General features: G+C 49.6%; 1 protein-coding gene across 1 annotated transcript; it reads right to left on the reverse strand.

Moving 5' to 3' along the window:
* Positions 1-2,521: 2,521 nt before the first annotated feature.
* On the reverse strand, positions 2,522-3,472 carry LOC134413867 (olfactory receptor 14I1-like; the record flags this gene model as incomplete). Its single annotated transcript, XM_063147909.1, has 1 exon — positions 2,522-3,472. A coding segment is annotated over one exon (951 nt), but the record flags the coding sequence as incomplete, so codon positions are not given.
* Between the last annotated feature and the right edge of the window lie 9,194 nt (positions 3,473-12,666).

Below are 12,666 nucleotides of genomic sequence, written 5' to 3' on the forward strand. Positions count from 1 at the left end.
CACAGGGACCAGAACAGGTCCCTGTAATCCAGGAGGGAGCAGCTGGTGACCTGCTGAGCCACTCAGATGCTCACAGGTGTGTGGGATCAGATGGGATCCATCCCAGGGGGATGAGGGAGCTGTGGATGAGCTCCCCAAGCTGCTCTCCATCATTTACCATCAGTGCTGGCTCAGCAGGGAGGTCCCAGAGGACTGGAGGTGCCAGTGTGAGCCCATCCCCAAGAAGGGCTGGAAGGAGGAGCTGGGGAACTCTAGGCCTGTCAGCCTGCCCTGGGTGCCCAGCAAGGTTATGGAACAGATCACCTTGAGTGCCATCACAGGGAGCCCTCTGGCCGAGGGGTCAGAGCCAGCCAGCGTGGATTCCAATGTCTGCGTGGAATGGTCTGGATGAGGGGATTGTGTCCAACATCAACAAATCTGCAGATGACACGAAATTGTGTGTGAGTTTGCATCTGCTGCACGATGGAGGTAGGAGGGCTCTGCACAGGGCCCTGGACAGGCTGGATCCAGGTGTGGTTTAACAGGGATGTGTGATCCAACAAGGTGAGGTTTAACAAGTCCAAGTGCCGGGTCCTGCACTTTGGCCACAACAACCCCTGCAGCAGTACAGGCTGGGGACAGAGCGGCTGGACAGCAGCCAAGCAGAAAGGGACCTGCAGGGACTGATGGACAGCAGGCTGGACATGAGCCAGCAGAGTGCCCAGGTGGGCAATAAGGCCAATGGCTCCTGGCCTGGATTAGGAATGGCGTGGCCAGCAGGAGGAGGGCAGGGATTCTTCCCCTGCACTGGTCACTGCTTGGGCAGCACCTCAAGTGCTGTGACTAGTTCTGGGTCCTCTGGGGTGGGGAATTAGAAGAAATTTGTATTAGGAAGAGTAAATAAAGCAAAGGTGAAGCCAGGGAAATGCTCAGGGCAGTTTGGGGGTGGCTGCCAGGCAGCACTGGCTCTGAGCAACAGGGTCTGCGGTGGGACAGGAAACTCCCAGCTGATGGGAACAAACTTTCTGGCTGACTGCAGAGGCCCGGACAAAGCTGAGTGGTTTCCCTGGTGTCCCCAAGCCCTTACTGGCCTTAGGGGCTGATGGCATTTGTGCTCCCTCAGGTTCATGTCCCCACACCAACAGCATGGGGGTGCTCCCCCTGCTCTGTGCAATGCAAACAGGGGCTGCTGAGCCAGTGCTGCCGTGTCTGTGCCTGCAAGGATGGGGCACCTGTGTGAGCTGGGGGAGAGGCCAGGGCTGCAGAGGGGGGATGTTGTTGGCAGCTCCATGAGGACGCTCTGGGATGCTGCCCTGGGCTGTGCAGCGCACTGGGGATGGATCAGCCCCTGCTCTGCTGCTCCTTCCCATCTGCCCCAGGGCCCTTGCAGAGCCCCAGCCATGCTGTTTGTCCCCAGCCTGCCCATGGCCAGCCTGGCGCTGCTCACGGGGGCTTTTCTGTGCTGAGCATTGGCCTGGCTGTGTTCTTGAGAGAGCCTGGGCAAGGAGCCTGAAGCCCCCAGGCGTCAGCACTGCCCCAGCAGTGCCCATGGCCTGTCCCTGCTGCAGCCCCGGCACTGCCACCCCCAGGGCTGTGCCCGGCCCCGAGAGCATTCAGGCCCTGCAGCAACACCAGGGCCACCAGGGCAGCGGGGCAGGGCTGTTGGAAAAGAAATGAAATTTAGCAAAATATTTAATTATAGTGAGTTGTGTGTGAACTGGTTTGTTAAAAAGTAGTTTTGTAGCCTTTGAAAGTGTGTGTTGGGTTTTGTTACCTAGCAGGTAGTCTTAGGGATTTAATAAATAATTAAACTAGTGCAGGAAAGTAAGAATGCTAACCTGTCTGGAGGCAGCATACAATGCTCTTAGAATAAGGTAAGCAGAGGATTAATGATCTTGTTTGTGAACCAAGGAATGTATCACAAGGGGTCTGTGACCAGGCAAGGGGAACGGAGGACTGTTTCTTGGAGGCTAGGCAAGGGGAACGGGAAACTGTTTCTTGGAGACTTTGTTGTGAATCTCATGTATATGAGGGAAGCACCCATACGTGAATTTGGGGGCTCGGACTTTAGGGACGTGAGTCCCCCAGTTCCCCGGGCCCTTAATAAAGCACCCACAAAACTTATCCGAGTTTTGTGTCATTTATCAATCGGGCAACAGGGCCACGGCAGCAGCACTGGCAACACCAAGTGCTGCTGCAGCTGGGCACAGCTGCTGGGCCAGCACTGATCCGCCCCAGCTCTGCACACAGACATTGCTGCTGCAGGTCCAGAGAAGGCAATAAAAAAGGCATCTCTGCAGAAAACTTGGCTGGGAGATCCTTTAGTTCCTTTAAAGCCATAAGGAAACCAGCCTCTCATTGACAGAGTCTTTGGCCACATGGAAGGTGGAGAGAAACAAAATGAGAAATGGCACAAAGACTGACATGTCCTTGTGGACCATATGAAAACAGTAAAAGAAAAGAAAAAACTCACAACAAAAACAAACAAGAAGTATCAAAGGTGACTTTCATTACAAATGATTGGCAGAAACTGGCCAGCAGTTTAATATTTCTGAAAGCATCCAGTCATCAGTCTCCACACTGCAGCCTTGAGCTCCTGGTTCCTCAGGCTGTAGATGAGCGGGTTCAGGGCTGGAGGCACCACTGAGTACAGAATTGACAGAGCCAGATCCAGGGATGGGGAGGAGATGGAGGGGGGCTTCAGGTAAGTTAATGTACCAGTGCTGAGGAACAGGGAGAGCACAGCCAGGTGAGGGAGGCAGGTGGAAAAGGCTTTGTGCTGCCCCTGCTCAGAGGGGATCCTCAGCACAGCCCTGAAGATCTGCACATAGGAGAAAACAATGAACACAAAACAACCGAACACCAAACAACCGCTAGCAGCAAGAAGCCCAAATTCCTTGAGGTAGGATTTGGAGCAGGAGAGCTTGAGGATCTGTGGGATTTCACAGAAGAACTGGCCCACGGCATTGCCATGGCACAGGGGCATGGAAAATGTATTGGCTGTGTGCAGCAGTGAATAGAGAAAGGCACTGGCCCAGGCAGCTGCTGCCATGTGGGCACAAGCTCTGCTGCCCAGGAGGGTCCCGTAGTGCAGGGGTTTGCAGATGGACACGTAGCGGTCGTAGCACATGACGATCAGGAGGGAAAGCTCTGCTGAGATGAAGAAGAGACAGAAAAACAGCTGTACAGCACATCCTGAGTAGGAGATGGTTCTGGTGTCCCAGAGGGAATTGTGCATGGCTTTGGGGACAGTGGTGCAGATGGAGCCCATGTCAGAGAGGGCCAGGTTGAGCAGGAAGAAGAACATGGGTGTGTGCAGGTGGTGGCTGCAGGCTATGGTGCTGATGATGAGGCCGTTGCCCAGGAGGGCAGCCAGGGAGATGCCCAGCAAGAGGCAGAAGTGCAGGAGCTGCAGCTGCCGCGTGTCTGCCAATGCCAGCAGGAGGAAGTGGCTGATGGAGCTGCTGTTGGATATTTGCTGTGCCTTGGCATGGGGATCTGTAAAAAAGTAACCATGGAATAGTTGGGTTTAGGAGAGGATTTTAAATATCCCAGCACAGCCTGTGGGCACTTTCCCCCCACTGCCTGCCCAGGGCTCTGCTGCCGGGAGCTGTCCCTGCCAGCAGCTGCTTCCCTGTGCCCAGGACTGGGCCCTGCCAGAGCTGCCAGAGCCCAGCCCAGCCCTGGGGGCTCAGCTCTGCCCTGCAGACCCATCCCAGCTCTGGCACTGCCCAGGGGCAGCTCTGGCTCTGCAGGCTCTGATGGCAACATCACAGGAATCCTGAGGAGACTGGGAAAGCAACACGAATGCTGCCTCTAAGGGTCCCTGCAAGGATTTCTGTCACTGCCTGGTTTATTAACATCTGAGAGAATTTTGGGGTTTTTTTTGGGTTTTTTTTCTCAACCTGAACCTAGAGATGAATATCTATGTGCACTTTCCTATCCAGGCAACCCAGAACAGTATATTCAAAAAGCAGGAAATTCCCTTTCATGCAGCCCCTGCCTTGCTGTGCTCCCTGTATAATCTATTTGTTCTGACATTAAATGCCATCCTGGAAGCAGTCCTGAACAATGCAGCATCCACCTCACACAAAGAGATCACTTCCAAGCCTTACCAGCTGTCTCCTCCCACCCAGATCTCTTCCCCCCGTGCTGGGAGCAGCTGCCAGGGCTGACTGAGAGCTGTCCCTGGCAGGCAGCAGAGTCCCTGCCCCAGCACAGCGCCCTGGGCTGCAGGACCCTGCTCTGCGCGACAGCCCTGGGCACCCCTGGCTGCTCTGCACAAGAGACAATCAGAGAATGTACTCACAGAGTCTGTAGGCATTAGAATGTTCCAGCTTTAGGAGATGGCTCCAGGAGCTGCAGCTGCATTGTCCTGCAGCCAGAGGTTCCTGTGCCAAGGGCTGGCAGTGATTCTGCCCCAGGCACTTCTCAGCACCTTCCCAGCCCTGACTGATTGAAGCTCTCTGTGCCTCTGTGCTGTGCCCGGGGTGGCTGCAGGCAGTGCCCCAGCCCTGCTGGGCCGGCAGAAGAGCTGTTCATCAAGAGAAATGTGCTTTTGAAGCTCTTCTTGGTTATCAGGAGCTGCCTCTGTGCCAGGAGCCCAGCCCAGCTCAGCAGCACAGACACAGCACAAGGAAATTAATGAGCCTCTGGGGCTTTGTGCTCAGGCCCTGAACATCAGTCCCTGAGAGGGAGCTGAAGAAACCTCTGCAGAACTCCAAGTCAGAGTCCAGCTCTAAACTTTCTTCGACTTTTAATGGGTTCCAGAGAGGGACACGACTGAGAAAGTGTCCCCAGGCCCCAGGCAGAGCAGAGAACTGCAGGCAGTGATGACAGGTTGGAAAAAGGAGAAGCAAAGTCTTGGTGTCCTGGGGCACAGCAGGGTCTGTGCCACCAAGGGCTGTGAGGAGACACCTTGTCCTGAGGCCCTGGGGCCTCCTGGCATAGCCCCAGCCAGGCTGGGCACTGTCAGCTCCTTGCGCTGCCCTCAGCATCCCCCCCAGCCCACATCCCAGTGGCCTCAAGGATCTGCTGGAAGGAGTCCCTGGGGAGCCTTGCTCAGGAATGGCCTTGGGGGCTCCTTAATGCTCACAGAGTTTTTGAAAAGACTTTGGGTTTGGTTTTTGCCTTGGAGTCACTGAGAGGTTTGTGCAATCATGGCCCCAATTATCTGCTTTAACGAGTCCCTTGAGAGCTTTGTACTGACACTCAGTGGAGCTCATTAATACTTTAGGATACTCAAGGTTTTTAAAGTACTTTGGATTTTCCTTTCCACACTGAATCTCTGAGAAGTTTTTGTGCCATGCTGGCCTCCAAATCTCTCCTCCAAGAAGTCCATGAGGAGCCTGTGTAGCAGATGGACCTCAGTGTGACACATCCATGATTTGAGACACTTTGGGTTTTTTTTCTGAGTTTGACTCCTGGAAAGGTTTGTGCAATCTCCTCTCAGGCCCTAAGATTCCAGGGCTCAGCTCCAAATGCACCACATGGCTCATTAGGATCAAACAAGTCCTGACAAACCATGGCTCTGTCTTGATTTCCCTCTGCTCTAATTCAGTTCATCAGAAATATTTCTGTAGTGGTTTTCGTTCACCAATTTGAGATTTTTTGGAGAATGCAGCATTTATTGTTGTGAGTCCGGTGTGGGCTAATTACCAGTGCACTCACTAGAATATCCTTACTCATTTCCTCCTGTGTGATAAGATTAGGAGAACAGCAAAGCAGGCTCAAAACTTTAAGAGGGTATAAGGAAAAGTTCATTAATAGCAACTAAAAGAAAGAGTAATAAGAACAAAACTTTCAGAACACTTCTCCTCTCCCTACAACCTTTTCTTTCTTACTGACAGTATAAAGAGACAAACCTAGAATTTTCAGTCAGTTTAACCCAACTAGAATACTCTTTCTTGAGTTCACTTAGGGAGAGGAGTCTCTCTTTCATGCTATGGAGACTTCTCCAGAAGAAACTCTTCTGTTGTGGCTCTCAATTTCCATGAAAAGCAACTGCCCAGAAAAATCTGCATTTTTGACATCCCTCCCAGTTGTTCAAAGCTCTTTTACAGTTGTGTTTGTGGGCCATGTCAACTTATGGGGTATTAGTTTAAAGATGAGCTGTGTAAGAGCAAAGGTTCTCCTCATCTATTTCTGAAATCATCTTCATCTCTGAGAACAGAGATCTTTTTCTTCTCCCTCGGAAAGCACAGGATCTCATCACTCTTCACTTTTTCAGTGTTCTAACTTCTCATGGGATCACAGCTACTTCAACATTTGCTTACTTTAGCACGGAGGCCTTTGATGAACAAGTCATTTCCTCGTACTTTTCAATGTGATACGGGGAAAAAGAGAGTCTGATGTATCAGTTACATCCTTCTCCATAGCTTTACAAGAGGATTTCAGCCCCAAGATCAGGACATCTCCTCATCCCTCCCATCTGGGACGCAACTTCCTCTTCACTGACCTCTATGTCTTCATGTTGCTCCTCTATGTGCCTGCACTTTGTCCTTTTCTCTCACTGGAGGGAGGATGGAAGCACTGAAAGAGTTCATATCTCACCTGGGGCCTGCAGATGGTTCCGTGACCCCAGCTGGGCTCAGTGCTTGCAGCTAGACCTGCTCCCTGTTCCCTCAGTTCCATGGGGCCCCACAGTGTCCCAATGGTCCCTTGCTTCCATGAGGACCTGAGGTGTCAAAATGCCCCCTTGGTGACATGAGGCCCTGAAGGGTCACAATGGTCTCCATGGTTCCATCAGGCCCCACAGAGTCACAATGGTCTCTGGGTTCCATGAAGCCCTGCTGTGTCACCATGGCCCCTTGGTTCCATGGGCTCCAGTGGTGCCACAATAATCCCCTTGGTTCCGTGGGCTCCAGTGGTGCCACAATGATCTCCTTGGTTCCATGGGCTCCAGTGGTGCCACAGTGATCTCCTTGGTTCCATGGGCTCCAGTGGTGCCACAAGGATCCCCTTGGTTCCATGAGGTCCCCACAGTGTCCCAGGGATCTCCATGGGAAGGAAGGAACCCAGCCCCAGTGTTGCAGGGGCATTCACTGGAGGCCAAGGCCAGCCAGACTGACAGATTTACCTGGGAGCAACCCTTGGATATACAGAATTTTGGAGGTGGAATCCTGTGGAGAGTTTTGTCAAAGAGTGGCTCAAGGGGAGGGGACACAGCCGAATCAATTTGGTAAAGATGTCCTAACTAGGGCAGAGGCCCTTTCGTGGGCAGGGTGTCCTTGTTCACAAAGAAGATGCTGAAGTTATACAAGAACGGGATGTGGAATGAAGAAGTTGCTATTCTTGCTAACCACAGGAATGTAGCTAAAGGCTAAATTAGGCGGGGTTGACATGTAGCTGAATAGCCAATCCTGAGCTCAGCTTTTGCAATATGTATGAGGCTCATTATGTACTGTATTTAGGTTGCCAAATCAATCAATAAATTAGACCTGTTGATGACCATCTGGTGTCCTGGTCTCCTTCTTTCGACATCTGCCTCCGTGTCTTGCTGAAAAAGAAAACGGGGGAGGACACGCCACGGTCGAGGGAAGTTGGAGTTGGGTCCTGATCGCAGCCAGAACGGTGCCGGAATTTTGAAGCACCCTCGAAGTTCACATCGGTGACTCGGGCCATACGTGTCTGCCAGAGCCTGGAAAGCCGCAACAGCGCTGACGTATACGAATAGGTATGGATAGGCAAGCAGCATATGATCTTTTCGCCGCATATTTAGAAAGGTGAGGAGTAAAGGGGATAGATCTAAAAAAGGAGCTACCAGGGTTGTTAGACTACAGCTATGCTAAGGGGGTTTTCCTTAACCCACATACGGTCCATGAGCTCACGGAATGGAGAAAATTTGGGGATATACTGTGGGAAGCGGTGTTAGAAGATGATAAGACAGCAAAGAAATTGGGCAAGCCATGGCGGGTGATGCACAATACACTGCTTCAGCATGTCTCTGAGCGCAGGGCAGCAGAAAGGGTGACAGAAGCTCATAAGAGAAATATAGGGTATGGTTGTGAGGACGATCCTCTTGCGCCTTCGGTAAACAAGGTGTTAATACCAAAGGGTTCACAACAGTGTGGTATGGAGGATCTTGTTACAGGCGCGGGGGGGCAGTCTGCACCTTCTCTGTCGGAGGAGAAGGATAAGTTGGAGGATGGCAGAGAGGGCGAGCCGAGCCCACCGCCTCCCCGCAGACAGGGCTAGACGAGCCTGTCTTCTCCCCCACCAGAATGGCCTGCACAGAAGTGCCAACAGTGTAAAACTCTTGGAGAGTCAGATCCTATCCCAGGGGCCCTCATTGACGGGTGGGAGTAGATGGCTTAAACAGAGGAGGGAGGCTTGGGCTGCTCTGGCAAAAGAGGCAATGCAAGCAGGGGATGGTGAGGCAATGGAGGCCACTTCTGCTCTTGCCTGTCCGGTTACATACACGCTACAGTATGATGCTCAGGGGAACCACACACAGGATCTGGCGGAGTATACCCCTTTAGACTGGAAGTTGTTATCCCAGTTGCGGTCCACAGTTAGTCAGTTCGGTGTAAAAAGCGAACCTGTTAGGCAGATACTGGATTATCTCTTTAATACGCAGATTTTGTGCCCAAATGATTTGAGGGGAATAGTACGGTTAATATTTACTCAGCATCAGCAATTGTTGTTTAATGCGCATTGGCAAGCCTTGGTTAATGAGTCGGTTGCGACACAGTGAGCTCAGGGGGATCCACTGCATGGAGTGACGATAGATGAGCTCATGGGCTTAGGGGCATATTTGCGCACGGAGGCACAGGTGATATCAGGAGCAGATAAGCTTAGAGAAGCCATGCAGTTGGTATGTGCTGCCATAGGGAGGGTTAAAGAGCCAGGAGGGCTGCCAGCGTACATGGGCATAAAACAAGGCAGAGAGGAATCATTTGGGAGTTTTATTGACAAAGCAGCTGCAGCCATAGACCGGGTGGGAGTCGCAGAATATATGAAGGGGGCACTATTAAAGCAGTGAACCTTACAAAATAGCAATCCGGCCACGCAAAGGGTGCTAGCCACTCTGGGAGCAAATTGGACCATTGAGGAAGCACTAGAGCGAATGGCATTACAGCCAAAAGCCTCACAGGCATTTTTAGGAGATGCCTTAAAGGAATTAGGATTAGGGCTGCAAAAGCAAGCAGAATCCACTCAAAATCAGGTGTTAGCTGCTCTTGCTCCTGTCCAAAACGGCTCAATGGCAGTCACGCAGGAGGCTCGAGATCACACCTCAAGTGCTACCGATGCGGCAATGGGGGACACATGCACCAAGAATGCAGAGCGACTGGCGTGTGTGCCAAAGCTGCCAATCCAGCTCCCACAACACTACGGCTTGTTGGCGCTGATCGGGAACGGTCAGTGGAGCGCGAATGCCGGCCGTGCCCAGACACAAGTTGCCGCTGTGACATCAGCACCACCTCCTGTCTGCAGCCAGCAACAGCAGGGAGCCTCGGCTTGGACATATCAGCAGCAGTAGATGTCACATTAATGACGAACCAGCCTGAAAGGATACCATCTGGAGTAAATGGTCCTCTCACGCTACAAGGACAAAAATGTGGAGCATCATTACTAGGACGCTCCTCAACATCCATGCTGGACTATTTGAATTGCCTGGGGTCATAGATGCAGACTATACAGGAGAAATACAAATCATGGCTTACACCCCTTATCCCCCGCTAAAGATAACATAAGGTCAACGCGTTGCGCAATTGGTACCGTTACCGCAGATGCCATCGGGTATTCCATCGCTTACTGGACAGAAGCGTGATGGAAAGGGTTTTGGCTCCACCAGCATTACAGTCCTGACTGTAGATCTACAGGAGAGGCCAAAACAGAGAGTTGAGATCACCCATGGACATCAGAGTATAACCCTTTATGGACTATTGGATACGGGAGCAGACACCAGCATTATATCTCCAGAAGCATGGTCACAGCATTGGCCCTTGCTCCCATCAACAAACATGCTCACAGGAGTAGGAGGACTTACCTTGGCAAGCAGAACACCGCCTGTGTCAGTGCGCATTGATGGGCAACAGGTATCTGTTGTGTTTTCAGTTGTTCAGTTGCCCCCTACAGTCTCTTCCCTGATTGGCAGGGACATTTTAACACAGCTGGGGGTGGCGTTGACCAATCACCACCCTTTGGGGTAATTGCCATTGCTTGGCCTTTCCCATTCCACTCACCTGGAAAACAGATACACCGGTGATGGTTAAGCAATGGCCCTTGAAAGGGGAGAGTCTTATGCACGCCCATGAATTGGTGAAGGAACAATACGAGCAAGGACATTTACGACTCTCAGCGAGTCCGTGGAATACGCCAGTTTTTGTGATTAAGAAGAAATCAGGAAAATACCGCCTGGTACAACGATCTACGAGCTGTGAATGACCAGATGGAACTGATGGGGGCCTTGCAGCCTGGTCTTCCGAATCCAGCCCTGATCCCACAAGATTGGACACTTCTAATCATTGACTTAAAGGATTGTTTTTACACTATTGGGCTGCATCCCGATGACATGAAGAGGTTTGCCTTTACCCTACCAGCAATAAATCGTGGAGAACCAGACAAAAGATTTGAGTGGACGACACTTCCACAGGGGATGCGCAATTCCCCCATGTTGTGCCAGCTTTATGTTGATGCTGCATTACAGCCATTACGTCAGCAGTGGCCAGCTACCATAATATATCATTACATGGATGATATCTTGTTTGTGCAGCAACAGCCATTTTCCCCTTTGCAGGCAGACAGGATCAGAGACACTCTTGCAGCATCTTCACTTGTTAGTGCCACAGAGAAAATTCAGACCACGAAACCATGGAAGTATTTGGGATTGACTCTAATGGACCAAACAGTGGTACCCCAAAAATTAGAACTGCACTTGGACATTAAGACTTTGCATGATGCTCAAAAGTTGCTAGGAGACTTGCAGTGGCTAAAACCCATTGTGGGAATACCAAATCATTTGTTAGAAACCCTACGACCCTTGTTAAAGGGCACTGATCCCTCTACCCCCATGTGCCTCACAAAGGAGCACCATCTTGTCTTGCAGCAAATCAGCAACTGTGTCCAACAAGGATATGTGTCTCGTCGATAACTGGATTGCCCTATTGATCTCCCTGTTTGGAATAGCCCTTGCCACTTGTTTGGCCCTCTCCCAGTGTGAAAACAAAATGGGAGAGATACGGGTATTGGAATGGCTGTCACCACCGCTACAACATAAAAGAACAATATTCTCAAAAATCAAACAATTGGCTGGGTTGATCAAAAAAGGCCGTCTCAGAATTACTGATGTGGACGGTCGAGAACCTGCCACCATTAGGCTACCCATGGAAAAAGGACGCTGGACTGGTACCTGGTTAATTCAGTGGACTTACAGGAAGCATTATTGACATCGTCTGCAAAGGTGGAGACAAGCAAGTTAGTGTCCAGGGTCCTGCAATGGATGGCAGAATGGGACTGGATCACTCGGCCACTGAGAAGAGAGCGCCCCATAGAAGGAGCCAAAAATATTCAAAATTATCCTAAAGTCCCCAAAATCCGCCCTAAAATATCCTTAATCTTTCCTAAAATATTTTCAAAATATCCTTAAAATGTCCCAAATGATCCTAAAATGTCTCAAATCCATCTTAAATTATCCGAAATCCATCCTAAAATATCCCTAAAATATCCCAAAATAACCTAAAATGTCCCAAATCCATCCTAAAATATCCAAAATCCCCAAGTTTGTTCCCAAATTCAAGCCCCAAAATTTGGCTCTAAAATCCCCAAATCAGCCCCAAAATCGGCTCCAGAGTCCCTGAATTCAGCCCCAATTCCCCTTTTTTAGGGTTTTTTTCTCTTTGTTTTTTAGGATTTTTTTGAGGTTTTTGGGTTTTTTTTTTTTTTTTTAGGAATTTTTAGGGTTTTTTAGGTTTTTTTTTCCATTTCTTTTTTTTTTTTAAGGATTTTTTTGAGGGTTTTGGGGTTTTTTTAGGGTTTTTTAAGGTTTTTTGGAGGTGTTTTTGGTGTTGTTTTTAGGCCGTTTCTTGGCGGTTTTTAGGTTTCTTTTCTGTTTGTTTTTAGGGGTTTTTTTAGGGTGTTTTTTTTGTGTTTTTTTTAAGACTTTTCAAGGTGGTTTTTAGAGTTTTTTTCTGTTGGTTTTTTAGGATTTTTTGGGGTTTTTCAGGGATTTTTGTGGGGTTTTTTTAGGAGGTTTTTAGGCATTTTTAGGGGTTTTTCCATTTATTTTGTAGGTTTTTTTGAGGTTTTTCGTGGGTTTTTTTGTTTCTTTTTTTTAGGGTTTTTGTGGGTTTTTTGGACTTTTCCAGGTGTTTTTTAGAGTTTTTTTTTCTGTTTCTTTTTTAGGATTTTTTTTGAGGTTTTTGGGTCATTTTGGGGGTTTTCTTGGCTTTTTTATGGCCTTTTAAAGGTGCTTTTCAGGAGTTTTTAGGTTTATTTTCTGTTTGTTTTAGGGGTTTTTTTAAATTTTTTTTAGGGTTTTTTGAGGGGGCTTTGGGCTCTTTGGGGTTTTCTTTATTTAAATTTTTTGGGGTTTTTGGGTTTTTTTTCTGGACTGTTTTAGGGGATTTTTTGTATTTTTGGGGTTTTTTTGAGTTTTTGGAGGAGGTTTTTGGGCATTTTTTGTGGGTCTTGGGCGTTTTTGGTTTGGTTGTATTTAGGATTTTTTGGGTATTTTGTGGGTTTTGT

Source organism: Melospiza melodia, unplaced genomic scaffold (genome assembly GCF_035770615.1).
Source record: "Melospiza melodia melodia isolate bMelMel2 unplaced genomic scaffold, bMelMel2.pri scaffold_54, whole genome shotgun sequence".
In the NCBI taxonomy this organism is placed as follows: domain Eukaryota; kingdom Metazoa; phylum Chordata; class Aves; order Passeriformes; family Passerellidae; genus Melospiza; species Melospiza melodia.